We start from the raw sequence: 22,839 nt of genomic DNA, 5'->3' as shown, positions 1-22,839 counted from the left end.
TCGCTCTCACAAGCGTGTGTGTATGACTCAGTTTTGTACACCCGCCTTTTATTAGACACTTCCCTTTTTCTGCAAGGGGAGAGGGAGAACTACTGACTAAAAACTGGATCCTTTGAGAACATCTGTGCCTGGATCGCGCACTAACATGCACACACCCACACATTTCCAAGTGCACACACACGTGTAAACGCATGCTTTGCGCCCAGTTCGCCTGCTATGCAGTTCATGCCACTGACTTCCTTTTACCACTGAACATGCAAAAAGACACTCTGCTAATGTTAATACACAAGTAATGAAAAACTAAAACAAAATCGGTTATGAAAATAAACATTGGACCAATAAATCTGACTCCTTCATAAGCTGAAAAGAAATGAAGGGTCATTGGCGCCAGAAAAGATTGGCTTGATCTGCACTGAAAGGGAAACAGAGGAGAAGGAGGAGGAAGATTTAAAGTTGAGAATGAAGGAGGGAGTGAAAACTAAGAAAGACAAAGATAGAAAGACCCAGACTGAGCAAGGTTCTGTTTACCCAGCTAGCTGCTTAAAAGAAAGTTAGTCAAGCTAGTCCACACATTGTCTGGCATTTAAACTTGTTGAGAGCAGGAGACCAAAAGCAACAAACTAATAGTTACCGTACCTTTTTAATACTATCAGTGAATCTATCAGTATTTGAAACAAGAAAGCATGTCATTAGGCACTGGAAGCAGCGGAGGAAATGGGACTAAGGGGATGGCACAAGCAAGGTGCTGGGTAACTTTAAATAAACACAGACACAAACAACTCATCCAAGTTCACTTAACTCTATTCTGACTGTAGGAAAATATTTGCTATTGTGTGCACACAAACTGCACTGTGCCACACACCCAAACACAAACTATCCTCCTGGCTCTCTCTCTGAGATCCTCTGAGGTAAAGTTGACGTCATCCTTGGCCTCATCAGCCCATCCAAGACAGAACCTCTCCTAATAGTTCCTGCAATCCTCAAATATTTACCTCAAGACACACACACACACACACACACACACACACACACACACTCACACACACTCACACACACACACACACACACACACACAACACACACACACACACACACACACAAACACAGACACACTCTACTCCATACCCATGACCCCCGCTCTTACCTACTGCATACTTCCTATTCACACACCAGTTTTACACACATGATCAGTCAGGAGCTTAATGGGTAATGGAGGGAAATGTAAAAAAGGATAGATTTTAGACTTTACATTAGTTGGGCTGATACTTTTATCCAAAGACACTCACATCTGGGAAGCAATTTAGGCATTCAGCGTCTTGCCCAAGGACATTTTGACACATGGAGAAAAGGTATCAAACCAATCCACAATTATGGGCAAACCTGCTTTTCCACCTAAACTACACCTACCACAAACATTTGGCAGGTACAAGTACAGGTACAAGTCAAGCAATTAAGAATGTCTTGGTATACAGGCACCAGTATGGTCTGTTGTGATATTTAGGCAGAGGTGTCTCTTGCTTTTACTGCAACATTGGCATGTAGCCTTTTCATCTACTTAATGCTGGTGTACACTGTATCATCTTTGCTTTCTATAAACCTCTATGGAACAGAAAGCCCCTTATAATGCAGAAAATAATTACAGAATTTGATAGATTCATGATTTTGCAATTTTTATGTGCAAATTTGGGTTTTTCCTTCTAAAGTTAAACAGAACCTGTATGGTAATACCATGTGATATATTATGATTTAGCCTCTGATTCCCAACAATACACTGTGTTCTCAAAAGAGTGTGTTTGTCCTTTTGTTGGACAGAAGACCATCATCCATCACTGGGATAGAAAAAGGTTTCTGCTCCAGAGGTAGACCTTCCTGTTTAGATGCTAGCAGACAGGGAACATTTGGCTAGGTGTAATTTGAGATGACCTCATCACAGCAAGCTCGAGGTTACAAGGTCAGCAGGCCGTATCATTCAACAGCAGGCCCTGTGCCTGCTCCACACTGACCCCCACTACTCACTGACTCTGCCGCACACACACACACGCACACATGCACACACATACTCAAACACAAACGTGTCTGTGTTCCCACGGTTGCAGCAGGTCTAAGGGTTGATGCATAGCAGCTTGTAAAGCAGGGCTGTCAATCCGCTTTAACAGCCTATCACAGAGATCCAACAGGACCACAGCAATGCATGTAAGCTCTGGCCACTGGCCGACTCAGCAACACTCCATAAAAGCAGCTCAGACTCCACACACACACTGACTCAGCCAAGTACTGCAAAACAACAGAGATAGAAGGCTTTGATCTACACAGATACTCACACTCAAGATGCTTTGGTGCTCAAAACACTCTCACATGTGTGCACACAAACACACAACCCTGAACAACTCTGACACCTCTGGGGCTGGAAGCCCATCCAAAAGCCTGCAATCAGTCCAGCACTGAGGACACATGTTCCTTATTGAGTGGAAGTCAAACAGCATCTGATCAATCTTCGGCCAACGTCTGTCTGACTGAGGCTCTGGTTTGTAGAAATTGCAGTGCTTACCGCTTTCCACAGGCAAACCAACAGGTGGGCAACAATCGCCATGCAAAACCCTCCCATCTGCCGTGGCCCAAACACACAGTGTTACCATATACACAGGGCAGTGAGGACATGGGTAATAAGATCTTATAAATGGCATTCCCTAAAGGATTCACAATACACACAGATCCACATGATTTTGCCATTGTCACTGCATTCATAGATCTGCAGAGGACTGGATTTGAGCCACATTGGATGAGAGATCCAAGATGACACAAGATTATTTTAGTAACAAAACCATGTATGGTAAAAGACTGCTAGGAGGACTAGTAATGAATCTCACAGATCTAGTCATAAAATTTAACAGTACAAAGTAATGGGCTTATGAAAAGGATACAATATCAGACTGGTTTTACAATTACAGTTAAAAACCTGTATGTCTTGGTTTGAACTAGGGACAACTGGACAATGAAGTATTTAATTTTCAGTCTGTTCTATGATAAGAGCCTTTTTCAAAAGCTTTTAATTTTCACTAAAAATAAAGAATCTTGTATACTAAATAAATGCTGCCAACTATGAAGGTAATGAGTGGACATAAGCACGCTTAGGTAAGGTAATAAGTCTGGCACAACTGTCTCAACTGTGTAACCTTGACAGATAAATATTCATTTGTGGGCTGTTAAGCAACCTGACCTGTGACCTACTCACTTCCAATCTCCCGAGGGTTTCAAGGAGCAGAGCTGCAGGCGGATATGAAGCCTAATAAAGAATTCTCTCTTCTTTACCCATCTCCTCTTTTCGTCCTTTCTGTTTGATGTGTAGCTTGTCTGCATTTGAAGTGGTTTTCAAAAAGACATGCATGCAATAGCAGAGAGGTGGGCCACACAGAAAGGTCTCCCTAAACATTGCAGGGATAATAAGTGTTAATTGTGATAGCACGTTCAATTAGTTACTATAGTAACCAGTGCAAATATTGCATACTATAGTTATTTTGTCTTTAAAAAAGCTAAAGCTATTGTTTTACTTGTCAATTTAATAGACAGAGGCACAGTGTAGTTGGTACGAGATGGGTACTGATCTGTTGCTTAAAATTTACATTGGTTGGTGATGTCACAGGTCATCTACCAATGTTCACAGCATCATTTCATTTTTCATCCAGGAGACAAATATTAAAGGCTACACTAAGAAAACTACAAAGACCAACGTATTATCATGATCAATTAAATTGCCCTCTTTTATAGCTGAAGACTCCATACTTATACTACGACACTGTCCACCAACAGATCGGACAAAGTATGAAACCCTAAATTCAAGAAAGCTGTTATATGTTATGTAAGCATTTGATACATCCAGGAAGCCAAACATATCACTGTTGGCCTCAATAGGCTTACACAACACAGATAACATTCAGCTGTGTGTCTCTGACCTAAAGCCACAACTAGCAGTAATGACTTATGTTGATGTAGAGGAAATAAGGATCTGAGCCAAAGCACAATGGCCCTGACAGCCTCCGCAATTAGTCATACATACATACAAACACACATTACCCATACAGTACATGCACACTCACACGACCACAAGCACATCCTCTCACTCCATTGTTTGTGTGAGATTAGTGCTGCACAACTTCAGTCTATGTTAGTTAGACCTTATTCATGCTATCCCTTATGACAATATCAGTATTATAGGGCTATTAGTCAAAACAGTCAAATTGCTGTCTCCGAGGTAGAAAAGGCACTGATGACACTGGACAGAGGTTTGGAGACGGTGAAAATGAAACTACAGCAGCAAGTGATCAAATAAACACAAAAGTAAGAGAAAGAGACCAGACGGAGTAAATATGGATAATCTGAAGGGAAGAAATTATCTCAGTACTGTAAACGGGTCCACAGTAAGGATGTTTTTAATCAATTAGAGGAGAAAAGAAAACAATAAGGAACATGAGTGTGTTTATGTGTATGCTTTTGTTCATGTTCAGAATAATGTTGAGAAAGAAGACAAATTAGTCATGCTGTGACACATGCACGCAGTTATAAAAAGATAAACACACAGAACTCTTTTACTATACACACACACACACACACACATACACACACACACACACACACACACACACACAGGATATAGATAGACAAGTTATATATATATATATATATATAAATAAATAAAAGTATCTAGTTAAAAGTAACAGTGGAAAGACTAATTTTAGATATTTCAATTTAAAAAAAGCATGATTTCTCATTTCTCAAGATATTTGATGAAAGCATTACAGAGACAACTATAACTATACAGAGAGGGAATTGACTTGCATTAGACTATGTGGTCGGTAAAGTATAATATCTCAAAACAAACAAAATAAACAGTACATAAGCAGAGTCTGAAAAATCCAAGTTCAAGCAGCTACTCAATCTTTGGCACCTGACAATATATTGACAAAAAACCTTTTCCAAATTTGCACACTGAATAAGTCTCAAAAAGTGTCCATTGACTTCACTGTGTCTTCCTTTGATGTGTGCTTGCTTCATCTGATTTAGGCATAGTGAGTGACCTTACATTTTTGTTGCTGAACTGGGAGAGGAAAAGACCAGGAATGGACCAGAGAGAGATAAGGTAGAAAGAGTGGGGCTAATGTGTGAAGAGGGAGGTCAAGAGTTATCACCTGGGTGACCTGAGGCAATCGGACAGGACTTGTCATCACCTTCAACAGAGGGCAAGACCTTGAATCAGAGCAGGGGAGGGAAAGGTGGTGCACGGACAACAAAACCATAAACCATGTGCTTTGTGTGCACAGTGCAAAGTTGTGCATGGTTGTACATGTGCACTTCTGTCTGTGTTTTTGAAAGATAGATAGTTCTCTTTTCCAGTGTGAGAGGAAAAGTGTTGGTCATATGGTTTTGTTCAGAAGACCCCCACTAGAATGGACACCTCCTTAGTCTTTGATGCCCCGTCCTGAGGTGTGAGATCATGTCTCCACCAGGGATGTTGCCAACAGAACAGAGAAGCATGCACAAACTAATGTGTAGGCATATGTATGTAAGCATGTGTGTAAAGCAGATGGGAGGAAAGAAAGAAATTAGAGAGGGTTAAAAGGAGAGTAGCGACAGTAAGTCTGCAAGAGCATGTGTGTGTGTGTGTATGTGTGTGTGTGTGTGTGTGTGTGTGTGTGTGTGTGTGTGTGTGTGTGTGGTGTGTGTGTGTGTGTGTGTGTGTGTGTGTGCGTGTGTGGACTGAGGGGCTGTGAGGGGTTAGGGGAGGCAGAAGGGAGAGGAGAGGGGGAGTAGTGTGGTTAGGCATCCAGAGTCGGTGAACATTTTTCGGCAGGCCCTCTCTATGCTCCTGGCTGCTTGCCCGGCTCTGAAGCAAACTTAAACAAACTCCTGTTGCAGCCATCTGCTGGGCCCGCGGGATAAATCACAGCACTGCTCCGCTCCGTACTACTCAGCCGCACCACTATCAGGTTACTGTGTTAGTGGCCTCACACACACACACACACACACACACACACACACACACACACACACACACACACACACACACACACACACACACACACACACACACACACACACAGCTATGCGTCAGCCTGGAGCCAGGGCCTGCCATGGGGCTCACACCATCAGGAGAGGCCGCGGCAACATGTGGCCCTGCTAATACCACAGGGAAAGATGAAGAGGAGGGGGGAATGGAGAAAGAAAAAGAGGGGAGAAAGGGGGAAAGAAGGAAGGGTAGAGGGGTGACTGTGGTGATGGGGGACAGGGGAGAGAAGGAGAGATATGGACAGAAGATGGTAAGAAGAAGAAAGAGAAAAAAATGGGAGAGAGGAGGAGACCTCTGACACCTAACTTGAGCCAAGCGCTATTTTTATTGCCCCCTGTTGAAGAGAAGAACATAAAAACATCTAGAACCCCTCTGTCTCTGTGGGGTTACATAGCAACTTAAGCCTTTTATAACAGGGGCTCTCTTTGAGAAGGAAACACTGGACTTTTACATCTTATTCTTCACTCTAACTTTATTGGTAAAGGATCTAAACTAAAACTAATGCTGCCAATAAATCTTGATACAACACCTTGTTATCATCATGTACAGTAAGTAACTGTGCAGCTGCAAGGAGCTTAGAGATCATTTACAACACGTTAATTCTACTCTGGTGGCTTACCACTCTGGCTACTTCACTGTGGGCTTGAGGCTGGGCTCTGCACATTAACCGTGACAAGCCCATTGGTCCACATTGCACACAACTCCTGACCATGTGGGAAATGCCACTGACCAAGTTGGCAGGTCAAATGTTAGCATACTGCTATCCTTTGCTAGCCTTGGATTAGGTTAGGCATGCTTTCAATAAGTGAGACAATAAGTGACAGACATGATCAGCAGTGGTAAACAGCCATATGACATCTAGATTAGTAACATTGCAACAGTGCAAATGGCATACTTGAAAGGGACAGCAGCAAAAAGCAACAAATAAATATTGACAGGCCTTCGGGAAGTATCTGTGGTATCTATCTGTCACACAGATGGAGAAACTAACTGTATCGGTTTGTGTCTGACTCATAGGATGGTCAATGTGGGAGACTCTCCCCCATGGAAACTATTTACAAAGTCCCTGTAACTCTTGACTATGTTTGTGTGTTTGTGTGTGTTCATGCATTTGTGTTCATGTTTATGTTTGTGTCCACTTGTGGATTGGCTGATGAGAGCATCTGAAGTCTATACCATCTGGCTAACCCTCTGACTAATCTTTCTTTGTTTGCATGATCTTCCAGATTACTAACTGGATTGTACTCAAGTCTTTATCAAATGTTAACCTTGTGTACACAATTTAAACAGAGACAACTATGGACAGTTTTTTTAAACAGGCAAGTGCTAAAGATACCAGTACAAAGTAATATGAAAGCAATTAGTGTACTTCATAAATGCCACCATATTGTGGTCACTCCGATCTGAGGATCTACTTTTAGCACACAGAGTAGAGACCTCACAATAATAAATGTGTCAGGGCTACTGTCGGTGAACTGAATTCTTCCAGAGGTATCTTTACAGTAGCCTCATGGGATGCTCAGTCCAAAAGTCCCTCTCTGTCTCCTTCTTCCCAGCTGTCCTGGAGCTGGCAGGACAAGCTGAGAATGTAAGAGACCAGGTGGCTGGGGCATGTGTAGGGGTGGGGGTTGGCAGGGCCAGGACTTGGGGGTGCTGACGGAAGGAGGGAGTAATCCAAGGAGTGAATGTCTTCTTCAGCCAAAATATGCTCCTAGAAGATCACTAGTAATGCTGATCATTATCTCTCCTCTGGTTCGCTGACAGAAAGAGGGTGAAGCTGTCTAGCTGCCGGTTGGTCGTAGCCAGTGGTTGTCTGTGTGCTGAGTGTAGGGCAGGAAGGTTGTGGATTATATTTAGTCCACCTATGGGGGGGATATTTTGGCTCCATCTCCAGTTGTCTTAACAACAGGGTGAGAGTGAGTCTTCCTTCTTTTTACCCCATTAAGCTTGTTATGCACATGTACTGCAAACCTAAAGTTGTAGACATTGCCAAAGGCCCGACGCCGAACTCGTTAAACAAATTTGAGGGACGGCAAGAGGTCCTTGTGTTTATGACAAAATAATGAACGACTTTGTTGACTTTGAACAGGAAGGCAGGAAGAAGATGCAAGAGCAAAGTGAAACAAAGTGGGATATGAGGAGGAAGACCCTAAGAACAAAGAATCACATTCACACAGACCTTCAGTACCACATGGGAGGTCTAAAAGAGCAAGACTAATGAGAAGCATTTATTAGCAATGAATAATATCCAGTCAGCTAAAAGCATAAGTTACATGTTAAATGTCTGGCATGGAAATAGGTCCTCTATTAGCTACTGTGCTACCACACACTCCAGCTGTGTCCAGGTGCAGAACCACACACACACACACACACACACACACACGTGCGCACACACACGCGTGCACACACGCGTGCACACACGCGTGCACACACGCACACACAGCTGTGGGACAATCCAGCTGCATTTTCCAGCAAGAGAGCAAACACCTGCCAGTGCTCCCAACCACCTGGCAAACACATATGCCCAAACACACACATTTGCAGCTGTTCTGAACAGTATGTAAATTATGATCAACAACTACATACTGTATGTGTGTATGTAAGTACAAGTCTGCAAATGTATGCATACATACATGACTGTGGGGGAGTGTGTGTATGGCCAGAGGGCAGCTGGCGGAGAGAGTTAAGCTATAGTTACATTACACTTTGTCCTCTATAATTACCACAGTCAAACAAGGTTTACTATTGTAAAACACAGACTCCAGGGCAGTATAGCACGGCAGCCTTTACAGCATCAACACTCATCCGTATTGGCCTCTTGCCACGCTATGCCAGGCTTCAGTGTGGCAACACAGAACAATTTACTACAAAGCGAATGTACAGTATAGAAATTGTCTATGACAAACCTCAGGGTGTAAGCATGTGCACCTAAACGTGTTATTAAATAGTACATTGACATTCTTTGAGACTAAAGAAAAGAAAAAAGGTTTGAAAAAAAAGGTTTCCTCCAACACAGCTACACAAATACACTTAAAGAAAACAATGGTAACATTTTCAGCAGAGTAATATAGACAGAAGGGTCTTTTAATTATGTAGAGAGCTAGGACAGTCCTTTCCTCATCATAAAGTAAATTTGCTGGATCCTGAAGCCAACGCAGGGTCCCAAAAAACTCATATTGCACAAAAATTACTACAAAAAGACTGAAACATCACTTCACATTTTCTGCAGTTACTTTTACACAAGATTATCAGTACCTCAAGCTAATGTCACTGCTTCTGATGTGCATCTTTGCAGCAATTTTTAAATAAACGTTTCATGTAAAACATATCTAATTCTTAATTGTGTGTTTGGTTGCTGGACATTCAGATTTTCTGACTATAATAACAGACAAACATGGTGGCAAGCAGAAAAACCAAGCTTCAAAACATCTCTTTAGAAACCTGTGGGTTAAATTGCTGCGCCCATGGAGTACAGTCCACAGAACCCTTCACAGTGCAGGTAGTTATTTACTATATATAGGTTTGGTTCCATACTGTAATTGTCTTAGGATGTCCCAAAATGTAAAGTGCAGGGACAAGGGGGGAATCGGAGAGGAAATGGGTAAAAGGAGAAGGAGTGATTTAGTCAACACTATACCATTGATGCACACAGCCCAATCCTTAAAAGAGCCAAGAAAGAAGGGAGAGAAGCAGACCAATGAAAAGTGTATTATAGAAAAGACAATAGACAAAAACATCACACAAACATTGTACTCCGACTCACTTGGTTCTCACAAGAGCCCAGCTTAATAGTTCACACGTAGTTGACTTCACTTTGTCCCCAACCTGGACCATTGCATACACACATTTTGGTGCCAAATGGGACCCATAAAAACACTATGAAAACAGTTCACAGCAGGGTCCGTGGTTTTGGGACCAAGGGACACTGCCCTCTCTGTTCCCCTTTCCGAGATTGCCAGACACAATTAACAATTTGTATTTGTTTCACTGACTGACTTTTGACTACTCCTGCCATCCACTAACATGTAATGACATTACAACTGATTGGCAGAAGACAACTACTGTGTGTGTTCTGCTTCCCTTTCCTCCCATAAGGCTAGTGGATGTGCATTACCCTTTGGTTAGCTACAATAATCAAATCAAGAGAATTCTAGCCAGCCAAAATGACTCGCTAGCATAGTTTTACAGATGACATTAAGATTTTTTTGCCTCATAATATGATGTCAAAATTAGACAGAGGTCACAGCGGGGAAAATGCAAGAAAGTGAGCTAAAGGCTCATGCTGCTGCTTTAGCAAGAAGACCATGCACACCCTTACAGGTGTTTTCAGTTATTTTGGCTGATTAGATCTCTTCATCTGGTTTGCCAGCTGCACTGCAGCAGAGAGGAAAGGGTTGATCATTGACTGCCCTCTCACCTCCTTGGATGATCTTTATATCATCCAAGGAGGTTTTTTTATGTACATACATATACGTATATATACGGTATACAGTATACATACAGTCTGTACATGCCAACACCATTTAACTTCTTAGAGGAGATCCAATCAAAAAAAACTAACTAACTAAAAAACGCACCTATAGTGCATGTGAGCGTAGGGTTTCAAACCTCAAGGAACCAAATTGAGAGTATTTGAGAACCAGTTGTCATCCAGTGTCAACAAAAGTTACAAATGACCCAAAGATAAACTGTGGCAAACAACCAATGCAAACCAGAGTTTTCTTGTTCTTAAGAGAGGTATCTCCTAGACAATTCAGTATGCATTTAGTCACAATTCAACATAAAATGGCACAGATAAATTGCAATCAAGGCTGACTGACTTTAGCCCTGCACAGAAAGCAAATCCTGCGTCAGAGTATTTGAAACCACAGCAGCATTTTATCATATATATGAGAAGCTTTCAAATAATCTTTTCAAAAAACCTGATTGATAGCTAGCTAACAACTGTTGAATCTTTAGCTGCCAGTGTATAATAACTTTTAGAACAACCATGAAGATAGTAAAGTAAAGTAATATGCATTTGAAATGTAGCTGCGTAAAACTGAATATTGTAATTCAAAATGTCCACAAACTTAAGGTGTTTCTCTGCTATAGCTATGTCAGGCTAATAGCATGGCGGGCTAATAGTAGAAAGCAGACTGTTCATTTTTACAGTCTACAGTAGGAAGCCATGTTGAAAGCTAGCTAACTAGCTAAGCTAACCAAGTAAACTTACTAGTACATTCAATGCTAACAAACTCTACTTCTAAAAATTTAAACAAAAAAGTATATAAATTGGTGAGGAAGCTTGAGTACTCACCACCTTAACAGCAATTGAGTATTTTCTCCCTTTATGTATGTCGCTGGTTGTGTTTTCTTTTGTAGCAGCAAAGAACTAGCTAGAGGGTACAAGAACTGGACCAAACCAAGGGGGAAGGGCAGGGGTTTGAAAAACCTAAACTTCTTCTAGATACAGATATAATCAGATTGAGTATTTCCTGCTGTTTCTTGAAACATAAAATAATTTCATGTAAAATTGTTTCAACCATACATTCACAAGTACACTCATAAATTAAATGTTTAGCCACGTCCACATGTCATCAATGTATCAACAGAGCTGAATGGCCCTGCAACTCAGCCTGGCTGCTGTCAGTCCCAGTGGCCAAACGTGTTACTGCAACAGGAATTCATCAAAGCTTTACCTATACATGGACAACTATTATAAAGACACATTTGTAAAACTGTTGACAGGCCACCTCCTACTGTAAACAAAATAAGCTAGTATTGTTATTATCATTAAGTTTTCCAGAGCCTATAAAGGATATTTGTATATGCGGGACATGCAAGTACATGGGGTGAGTGTGGCAGGAACACTAATACAAAGCCAGAACCCGGAACCGAAAAAAACTTTTTTTAAACTTTTTATTCAAATTTTCATTCGAATGAATGGGCACCAGCTTGTAGTAGTTAGGTCTAGTTATTATAATGCTCCCAATTTATCCCAGTGACCAACCACGATACTGTAACAAAAAACATTTTCCCTACAGACAACCATTATAGGTAAACGTCTGTAAAGTCATGGTCAAGTATTATTATTTTTTCTTTCATTGTTTGTAAAAACTATTTCAGGGCCAAGTCAAGCTGGTTTTATATTGTTGACGTTACTTCAATGTAAAGTCTGTAGGTCTGGCAGGTTCAGAGAAACTGATGTGCAGTAGCCAACACAACACAAAAGCAGGGAGAGAGATCACTGTTTGGCATATGCTCTGTGTGAGCAACCATCATTGGAATGAATGGACAGGACACCATCTTGAAACTTTATATTGAGTTCTTTTAATACAACCACGACACATATGGATAGTGGGCAGGCATGGTTATATGTACTGTATGTACTGTATGCCAGCAGTGAAAGAGGATAACTGTATCAAAGATCAAAGTCTTTTCTTTTCCAATATTGAGGGCTGTGACATAGAGCTTCAACAGCACGTTTGCCATTATAAAGAGTATGAGGGCCAGGACCTGCATTGTCAAAGGGCACACACCATCTGGGTGGCCAGGGACATCAGAGAGCTATGGGACAGGTCTGGGGTGTTGAGGCATCTCTCAAACTAGTACAGTGGGAGGCTTGTTTATGGGTAAGTCTTTGCAGGGTTGAGACATAAAAGGGGAGAAAACGAATGAAACACTGGATCACCTCCATCTTATCTGCTCCACAGAGTATTTGATCTCTTCATTCAGATATGGGCAAGAATGAAGCGCCGAGGGATGCCTTCGGGAAGAGCGCGATTAAAGCCTTGAGCACTTAATCAAATCCTACCTCCGGCAGTTTTGAAATTAAGCCCCTCAAATACCAGAGGATTCCCGGTAAAACGCAAGGCTGTCTTTTAGACTACAATGCTGGAAGAGAGTGGAAAGGCATAGCTGCATGAACTTTACAGAATGTGTGCAATACAAATGGTTTTGTCTAAACCCACACTTATCCACACAGGCACACATAACAACAGCTAACAATGTTTAGACCACACCACCTCACATGCCTCAAATTAACACAGTTTTAATAGAATCCTGTTCCTGCGTAGAACAGACTCTGCGGCCAGCGTGCTGTAATATTTCCTTCTATGATGAACTGATGAGAATGGGACTCCTTTTTCCTTTTTCCTCTGGCTGTAATTTAAATCCCATTAACCCCCTCACCTTCTCTCAGCCTCCCCTCCCTTCTTCTCTTTCTTCTTCTTCTTCTTCTTCTTCTTCTTCTCCTTCTCCTTCTTCTTCTTCTTCTTCCAATAATTCACTCAGGATCATTTTTCTCTACTTTTTCAACTTCACAGCCAGTTTTGATGTTTAAATTTGCCCTCACTTCTTCTTTCACTGCATTATAAATCTTCCTTGGCGACACTGTCAAGATGCTAGCATGTTTTTCCTGTCACAGTCAATCAACACCAAACACACATGAACACACAATTTGCACACATGCGCACACACACATACACACACACACACACACACACACACACACACACACACACAAAGGAGCAGCATCAGCACAGAAACAGAAAACATGAGCCACAGTATCCGTAATGTTAACACACACACATACACACCTCTCTTACACACACAGCAACTGAATGATTGAACTTGGTTACAGAAACCTGTCTCCGCTCTTCTAACAGATCAACAATAATCATCCACTCGAAAAACTTACCAGACCACCATACAAAAATAAACATTTATGCATGGATACAGGCACACACTTGTATACGCACATGTATACATATGAGTGTGTATGAGCAAGAGAGGCTTTGTGTGTTCTGTTATCTACGAACAATTTTGTAGTTATTTATCTTTGCAAGACTAGACTAATGATTGATTTGTTTGCTGTTTTAGTCCCTTATGTCCTTGTACAAGCACAATACACACTGTTGACTACAGGGTGAGTGTGGATGTAGGTATACACTTCAGTTATACACATCTATATCAACGGCATGCAATCAACCCCAATCCTTACAACAACAAAGTTATGCAGCGCCGGTATTTAATCAGTTTACTTAGGGCTTAAGCATTGGAGTATTCTATCATTTCTTCTTCACACTATATTTGGTCTTGCTTTTCCGATTTGTCTGTCTACATATGTCACTTTTTTACTTAAAAAAAGGTTTTAAAAAGTGATTCCACACAACAATCCCTTACTCTACCTGCACACATTTGAATTTTACCTTATGATGCAGAATATTCAGACAGTAATGTGACCTATTAAAAGGATAGGTTCATATTCATTAAACTCAAGACATACATGCCCATATGTATTTTCCCTGTCCATACAGCCTTCTTTAGAGTAAAATGGCATTCCAAGGTTTAGCTTAATATGAGGCTTCAGCAGGGAGTTTTTTTACAACCTCCCTGTATTGCCCCACACAGTGTTTCAGTGCTGAGCTACAGCTTGATGGATAGTAAAACAAAGAGAGAAAAGATGGTAACTTTGGAAGCACACTTGCCTGTTTGGAGACATGGGGCACCTTGAGTGAGAGTCAAACTACTTCTACGTCATTGCATCTGTTTGATTGTACGTGCAGAATGTGCCAGAAATTAGACACAAAGGACTTTGTAAATAAATAAGACCTTAACTGTGTTGCTCAAAGGCACTTCAGAATAGCAAGGGCATTATGGCAGTCTGTGTTTTAAGTTTGCGATCCTGCTGCCATCTCATTAAGATAAGCTAGACTTTATTAATCATAGACATAGACTTTATTAATACCACAGGGGAAATTCCTGTGCCACAGCAGCTCAAAATAAAAAAAAAATGTGCACACGTCAGAATAACACAAATACGCATTAAATAGACATAGGAGAAAAAATATGTAGAAAGTATTATACGTAATAGAAAAAATATAATTAGTTATAATAATAATAGTAATAATAAAAACATATTTACACAATAAACACCCTTATATAGACAGCCTACAATATAGATAGTATTATAAAATAAAATAATATTAAAATAAAATAGATGAAAATGATTAAAACCATCTTCAAAATAACACAACTACATGCATGCAACAGTTTTAATGGTTCTTTATCATTCTTTTTCTATTTTTAGTTTATCTTTTGATGTTTGGTTGTTAATTGATTGTTAGTCCTGATTTGTGATGAGGTCTGTCATGTATTTGTTCAGTTGTTTGTGTTTGTGAAATGTAAGACTTTTTTTGTGGAATAAAACCAAACAAACACCTGGACATCTGTTTTACCGAGAGCGCAAGTGAAGGACCTGCTCACCAGCAGCCCCTCCCCAGACGCCGGCTGGTGGTCTATACTTACACATATGTCAAAGGTCATGTCCAACATACTAATTAAACACACGGCAGCAGAACAGAGAACATGATAAACACCCACTTGTGTTTCTTGTGTGTGTGTGTGTGTGTGTGGTGTGTGTGTGTGTGTGTGTGTGTGTGTGTGTGTGTGTGTGTGTGTGTGTGTGTGTGTTACAATTAACTACAAGAATGTCCTGTGGCAGATTTTATTTCATGCGCTAATTCTTACCAAGCAGGGGAAACAAACAGCACAGCACCATCCACCCTTTCACACTTCACAAGATAAGCATTCATACCTGCACAATAATGTTTACACCATAGCGAGCTGTATAATGACAAAAAAATGACATCTCATTCTAGCCTTTGACTTAATTTGTCTCTGTCTTGGTCTTGGTCATGTCTCTGCAATTTTTAACATCAATCATAAAATTCTGGAACTGTCCCTGATCTGCGGTTTTGTACTTTGGGGCCTTGAGGAAAACTGCAGTACAACACAAAAACAAGAATAAAATAAAATGGAAAACTGTAGGTGAATGTGTGTTTATCGTTGTGCAACAATCCCCTCCACCAGGCACACACGGTGCTAAGGGGAACCATATGGGCACTCCCTCCTGACAGCCCAAATCCCAGCGATGACAGACCCTCTCAAGCATATAGCATGACACTAGAGGATAAAGCACCTGTTCCCCCGCAGCTCTTTCACACCTCCCCTTCTCCACAGAAACACACACTGGCACTTTTTCAGCCATGAGGTCACTGGCTTACTCAGGCCAAAACTGGCTGTACCACCTGCAACCCTACCAGCCCAAAATTATCACACGAAACCCAACCTACACCCGACACCCCTCTCATCCCACACTCCTTACGACAGCCCCACCTTGGTGTGTAGAAAAGCTAGTCCCATAATTATACTCTCAGACAAATAAACTTAAGTTTGGAGTGCATACGAGTGACCAGTCAAACACTTTTTTAAAAGACAGAAAGAAAATTAGGTGGATAACTGGTGTGACAGGTGGTGTGAGTGTGCAACATACTGAGGTTGCTGGGTGTGAATGGCATCCACAGATGTTCTTCACGTGTCCTGCATTGCTGGACAGTCAGTGTCTGTTTGCATGAGAGAGCTGTTCACAGAGCCAACTGGCTGTCTAAATGCTCCTCAGCTCTTTATCAACAATATCACCATCCTCATTTGCCCTACACTGGTACCCCATATAACCCCGCAGCCTCCCAACTTCTATTCTCTGCTATTGGAAAAGCAGGATTCTGCTATTATCTTCTTAACAGCAACACTTTGATGTGTGTTGTTGAAAGAGGAATGGAAAGAAACCAACTTTGGAGACATAAAAAGACAAGAAAGCAAACAATTACAGAATGATCTCTCTTCAGAGGAGGTGTAGATGTACTGTTCCCTGAGCCGGCTCATATGGACCACCTATGCAAGCATCTTTCCTCCATCAAAATCCCTCATTACAGTGTTAACATGCATTACTTTGTCATAAAGATGAATGGAAGGCATTACAATAATAACACACCACACAATTGTTGCAATGTACAAAGTCTTTAAACACACCACAGCCAAAAAAGCCAAGTGTGGGCAGATCTGGAGCCAGAATTAGTTTGAGTGTGCAGTACAGGTGACAGGGGTGGGGGGTGGGGGGGTCACATTATCCCCTTGCTACTCACTCAGGAGATTATTGTCTCAAAGCAACAACAGGGATCAGTCATAAATAACTAATTATATTGATCTCATCAATCATGTATGTTATTCCAAATGCATCAATATGTTTTAACTATACTGTTTAACAAAATATTCATAACAAATGTTTCACTAATTATATCAATACAGATTTGTAATTTTGACTGATATAAATAAGACTATTTCATTTACATTACAATATATACTGTGCATGAATGTTGTGGTTCTTCTGATTATTTCAGGATTGTATTTAATTAATAACACACATCATGGGAATGCATCAGGAATGTCTGGGCATATATGAACAGGTAGAGTAATTCAATGTAAGTCATGTTTCTTATTGTGGTTGAGTCTCTATCTTTGTGCCCTATGTTATCATTGGCATCACCCCAAATAATGCATGTGAACAAATGAAATTGAAAAAGGAAAAACAATGAAAACAATCAGTTCAAATTCCTGTCACAGGCTTTTTGGAGGGACTGGCAACAGAATGACAGCAGATGTATTTGGAGGAAATGAGGTAGAGACATCAAGTAAAAGAGGCCTAATTAGCAGGGTAGGCATTTCTTTTTGCATTTGTGTTATGGTTGTTGTAATCAAAAGAAATATGGTAACTTAAGAATTTCTTTAAACTAACTTTCTTGAAAATACTCTTTAAGAGCCTCAACATGCTCAAACCAAAACAAACAGCTCAGCATTGAGACGTATTGAATCATGCTTGGTCAAATAAACACACTCACACATGGACACTGCAAACACAAGGCTGGCCTTGGCCATTAGACCCCCAGAGTTTTCCTCTGGTGGTTATAGAAGTAAGTTTTGATGAAAATGTGTCATTGTTCATCTAAACGGTGCTGGCCAACCAGCCCAAATAATCATTTCAGTCTACCCACACACACGCAGGCACACACGCACACACACACGCACACACACGCACACACAAACACACACACACACACACACACACACACACACACACACACACACACACACACACACACACACACACACACACACACACTACTCCCTATTTATTCAACCAAAAAATTGTCAAAAGCACACAAAGCACCAACTGCATCACAATGATTACGCTTTCTTTATCACACCAATGCCACTATACAAAATGTCAAAATCATCCCTTGCCATGTGACTCAGAGGTCGTATCAGGGCATACACAGTCTGCACTGCATCGTGGGAATGTAGCGGGGGGGGGATTAAAAGCTTATGGGAGACTGTTATTTTAACCAAGCTTATGAATGCATTTAGATAAATTTAAAGACACTGGGAAAAATGAAGATTTGACTGTGTGTCTTATCAGGCAGTTTGCTTACCTTATGTCTAGACTGTGGTAAAGCTGATTCTGGTTCTCTTCTCTCCCCGTCTGAGGCTCCATGTCCAAGCCTATCCCTGTCCTGCTCCATGCTCTGTCCCACCTGCACCATGGCCTTACATTCCACACATGAGCCAATCACCAACCTCCTCCCATCATCCACCAGGAGAGTGCGTGTGCTGCGAGGTGCATACAGGAAGACAGGTAGTCTTGCCACAATAACAGCGCACAGCCTACCTTGCCTGCGCTGCTCCTTCCTGCAGAAGAAACACACAAAAGCCTCACAGCTGTACTGGCGGGCCCAAGGGGAGCTGGGTGGCTGGGGGTTGGTACTGGATACACTAGAGGTAGATGGGGTGGAGGGACCCAGGCCTTTGCTCTCATGTTGGGCCCACTGGGTGTGTAGGTCATGGTAGCAGAGATTACAAGCTGACACCAGGCCTGTGGCATCAACTGGCTTGGCATGGAGAGCAGGAGGGTGGACTGTGAGAAAGGGGAAAAAAGGCTCCCTTTCCCCACAACGCCCAGGCGGGTTGACATGCAGCTGGTACTCTCCACCTGCACACAGCTCAGCTCCACACAGGTAACACACCGTCATCGAGCTGCCTGGGCGAGAGGCTACACCAGTCTGGGAATGGGCTTGTCCAGACCCCTCAATGGCCATGGCAGCGTGGTACCTGACCAGAAAGGAGCTGACAGAGGTGATGAGGTCTTCACTAAGGCTCAGTCGATACGCACCCCAGATCTCTTCCAGGATTAAATGGCACTGAGGGCAGCAGTGTACACGGCCATTTTTCACCCCCTGGGCATTTGGTGGGCAAGGCAACATGTGGATGAAAGGAAAATACATTGCACCACGGGACTTGCCAACACCAGCCTGTGCATATGCTACTCTCATATCTCCTTCACAATACTGACCACAGAGAAAACAGGCCTCATGGGAAGCCTTGGGTTCAGTTATGCACTCCATGGACTCTGTGGGAGTTAACTGTGAAGGATGGAGAGAATTGGTGGCTTGGTTGAGGGGGACTACATACAGGCGCTGGAGGACAGGCACATCTGCCAGCTGAAAGCTCTGCCACTGCTGCATGAGAGAGGTGTGGCAGCTGCCACACACAAGGGTTGTACCCGCTGGACTGATTGGTATTGCATCCCGGGGAGGGGAGTGAAGCCATAGGAAGGGAAAGAAGGGCTCGCCCTGTGCCCTCTCCTGTTTCTGAACACTGACTTTAAAACGGCCATGTCTGAGCCCAGTGCCACAGATATAGCAAACACACTCCTCTGAACAGGTGTCCACAGTGAGGTGCGACTTTCTCCCTGAAAGGTCTCTGACAGCTCTAAACTGGGTGTTTTGGCTTGTTTTACTATCATGCTTGTCTAGGTCATCATCACTTGTAATGTTAATCTCATCTTCATCAGAGTTGTCAGAGTTGTTCTCCCTAGAAACAGCCATGTTACATTTAGTGGTGACAGCAGCGGTGCCAACAGATGACAGAGTTGTATTGGGGTGATCTTCGCCCCTTCCTCGGTACATCAGCGATGGATGTCTGGACGAAGCACAGCTGCTGTCGGCAACACGCTGAAGCTGACGCAGCTCCGCATGTCTGACATTCCCCTCCTCCAGCCATCGCCTGTTGCGCATAATGACCCCGTTGTCTTGCACAGGTGTGTCAGAGAAAGGACTGTCATAGCATCGCTGAGGGAATCTCTCCTGGGACTTTGCCAGAGATTCTGATGATTGACAGACATTATTCATAATTTTAGCACCGCGCCTCCCTGGCAGAACACGCTCCGCTTTTGGCGATCCCTGCGCCCCATAAATACCCACCGGGTAGCGCATTGCCCGCTGTGAATCCGGGCTGTTTTTAACACTGATGACATTGTTCTTCCTGCTACTGTCTCTTGGTGATTTGCCAGATGCTCTCAGGCACTTGTCTTTGCTCATACCGGCTCTGTCGCAGAAATCCATCTCCTGGTCTGATATGTTGTCGTTTTCAGAAAAAGACGAGAAATCAGATTCTGCGCCCCCGTCGTAGTTCTGGCTGCTGACACTAATTCTCCTCTCCAGATCATACGAGATGTTCCACTCCTGTGGGACCCGCCGAGAGTCGCACTGATAGGGTCGTTTCAACCAGTACATGCGCTTCTCAATGGGCGTCCTGCTCCGCTCGAAGGAGTTCCACTGCTCAGTCAGAAAGCAGTGGCACACGGCGCACACCAGCGTATGTCCATCCGGGCTCACCTCACACGCACCCGGGGCTGGCTCCTGATTTTGTAGAAACGGGAAAAACGGAACCCTCTCTTTTTGGTATGTCACTTGTAACCTCAATTCCTTTCCTGGTGAAACTCCGCTTCCACATATGAAACAGTAAACCAGCCCCCCTAATCCATTCCGATCAGCCCTGGAAGTGTTGCCGGGCAATGGGCTGTCCTCACCGGGCATAGCTGCAGCCATGAGTCGGTGTTTCCGAGATAAAAGTGTCAGTTCCTTGTCACAGGAGGAGTTCATTGTTTTTAAACACCCAAATATTAGGCTACATGGTATAACGTCAATAGTTATGCTAAGTTATGCTCATGTTCAACACTTATCTGCAGGTCAGGAAACTATACAATCACTGCTAGTCTAAGTTACTCACTGGATGGTAAGATGCACGATATAGTCCATCGGAAACGACAGCGTGGAGGAAACCGTTATCTTTCAAGGACAGGGAGAAATTTACTCTAAAACATCCACGAAACGACACAGAAGTCATAGCTCAGTGAAGTATGTAGTCCGCATGTTTGCCCTGGAAGTCCGCTGATATGACAAAAGAACCTGGGATCACGGGTCGGCTCTCCAGCGAACTTTCCTGCCTGCGCTGCAAACTTTGGCTGCAAACTCCTTTACACTGTACACAGCGCCATCCCCGATTCATGGGACCCGCTCCGATACCCCAAGTCAACCTCCACCCCCTGCCAGCCCCCACTAATAGTTTTGCAGAGATCATGAGCACACACTCCTGCAGTAGCTGCCCATGCGTCATAGTAGGCTACTAACCATGCACAGCACATCCACAGTTTAACATGCACAGGGGCGTGTATTTAATAAACAGACCCACAGCATGTAGGTAATCATCTGAGAGCAAAACTTCGGAGCTGCTTTGTATCAGACGCTGTTAAGTCGATTGCCTGTGGGTGAGAAGGTATAAACTGTGCAAATGAATTATCAATTTTGTCTCAAAACCGACAAGGGAACACATACTGTGATTTTTTTTCTTCCAGTAGATTTCTATCATTTTTGTTGTGTTTCATCTGTTCTCAGTGTACAATAGTTCTTTATTCTACATATTATGGTACAATTGTTTGTTTGGACAACTAAGACAATCATAACTGTAAGCAACACTGTATAAGATGTCTGGGCAAGATAATATTGATAATGTGTTCATATTCATGCCTCAGGTAATGCATCGCCAAAGAGTAGCCTACAGAGATTCCTTTTGAATTTACTGTTAATTAATTTGAACAAATATGAAAATTAAGTAAAACCTATATCATGTGCAGTGTAGCTAACCGCAGTTTGATGTGTGTAGGCTAATTGGTGACAGGTGCTGAAGGTTTATCCTCTGGGCTGCTTCCTGCCAAAAACTGTGCTGTGAGGAAAAAAAGATAGCCCACTTCAAAAAAATCTATGAAAGGTCTACTAAAAAGTATCAATCAGGGAAAGTAAACAAGAACATTTACAATGTACTGGAGATCTAACCAAGGGCTGTAAGTTCAATCAATATGGCTGCGGCAACAGTTGTCCAAATGCTCCGCAAGTTGCAGCCTCATAAAAGAGAGCCACTTTTGAAGGAAAATCATATGACATATGGGCTAGTGTTTGATAGAAGGAATGTGAGAGTCTGAAACAACTCTAATTTGACCATCAGCTTCTCTCTTATTACACCAAAATAGACATTTTTGCAACCAATTTGCAACCATTATTGCTGTCAGCAGAAACAAAAAATGCAACTTGTATCTATCTATCTATCTATCTATCTATCTATCTATCTATCTATCTATCTATCTATCTATCTATCTATCTATCTATCTATCTATCTATCAGTCTGTTTTGTGTGCTATAATGTGCAGGAATGGGTCCTTAAGGACGGTTAGAAAGAGAGGGATGTAAAGAAAAACAAAGTGTATGCTCAAGACCCAACAACACACTGGATATCCTCCTCAGTCCATGCACATGTACACACATACACAATATTTACAACCACTAATGCCGTCTCCTTCCCACTCCAGTATCTTAGACAAAGGCAAGACAGCAAGTTGAGTAATCAATCCTTAAACACGTCACGTCATCTAACAATAACATAAACAGTTATGTCTGTCCGTTCCACTATGTGCTTCTCCAGGCCTACTGTCTTGTGACATACTGATATCAGAGAGTTATGGACTAGACTACCTTCTACCTTACTACCTCTGCACTTCCCCATTTTCA

At 42.3% G+C, this 22,839-nt stretch overlaps 1 protein-coding gene across 2 annotated transcripts in view; it reads right to left on the bottom strand.

Annotated features, from left to right (window-relative positions):
* Window positions 1-21,276, bottom strand: part of gse1b (Gse1 coiled-coil protein b) — a 165,554-nt gene extending 144,278 nt beyond the window's left edge. Inside the window, exon 1 of one of the 2 annotated variants that reach the window (XM_032504582.1) lies at window positions 18,373-21,276. In XM_032504582.1, the coding sequence (XP_032360473.1) occupies window positions 18,373-20,880 (2,508 nt within the window). In that variant the 5' untranslated portion in view covers window positions 20,881-21,276. The remainder of the gene's footprint in view (window positions 1-18,372) is intronic. The other variant, XM_032504573.1, reaches the window with a different exon arrangement.
* Window positions 21,277-22,839: the final 1,563 nt, after the last annotated feature.

The sequence above is a fragment of the Etheostoma spectabile genome, chromosome 1, assembly GCF_008692095.1.
Source record: "Etheostoma spectabile isolate EspeVRDwgs_2016 chromosome 1, UIUC_Espe_1.0, whole genome shotgun sequence".
NCBI lineage: Eukaryota > Metazoa > Chordata > Actinopteri > Perciformes > Percidae > Etheostoma > Etheostoma spectabile.
The sequence above is the reverse complement of the archived record's forward strand: the minus strand, read 5'-3'. Positions and strand labels throughout refer to the sequence as shown.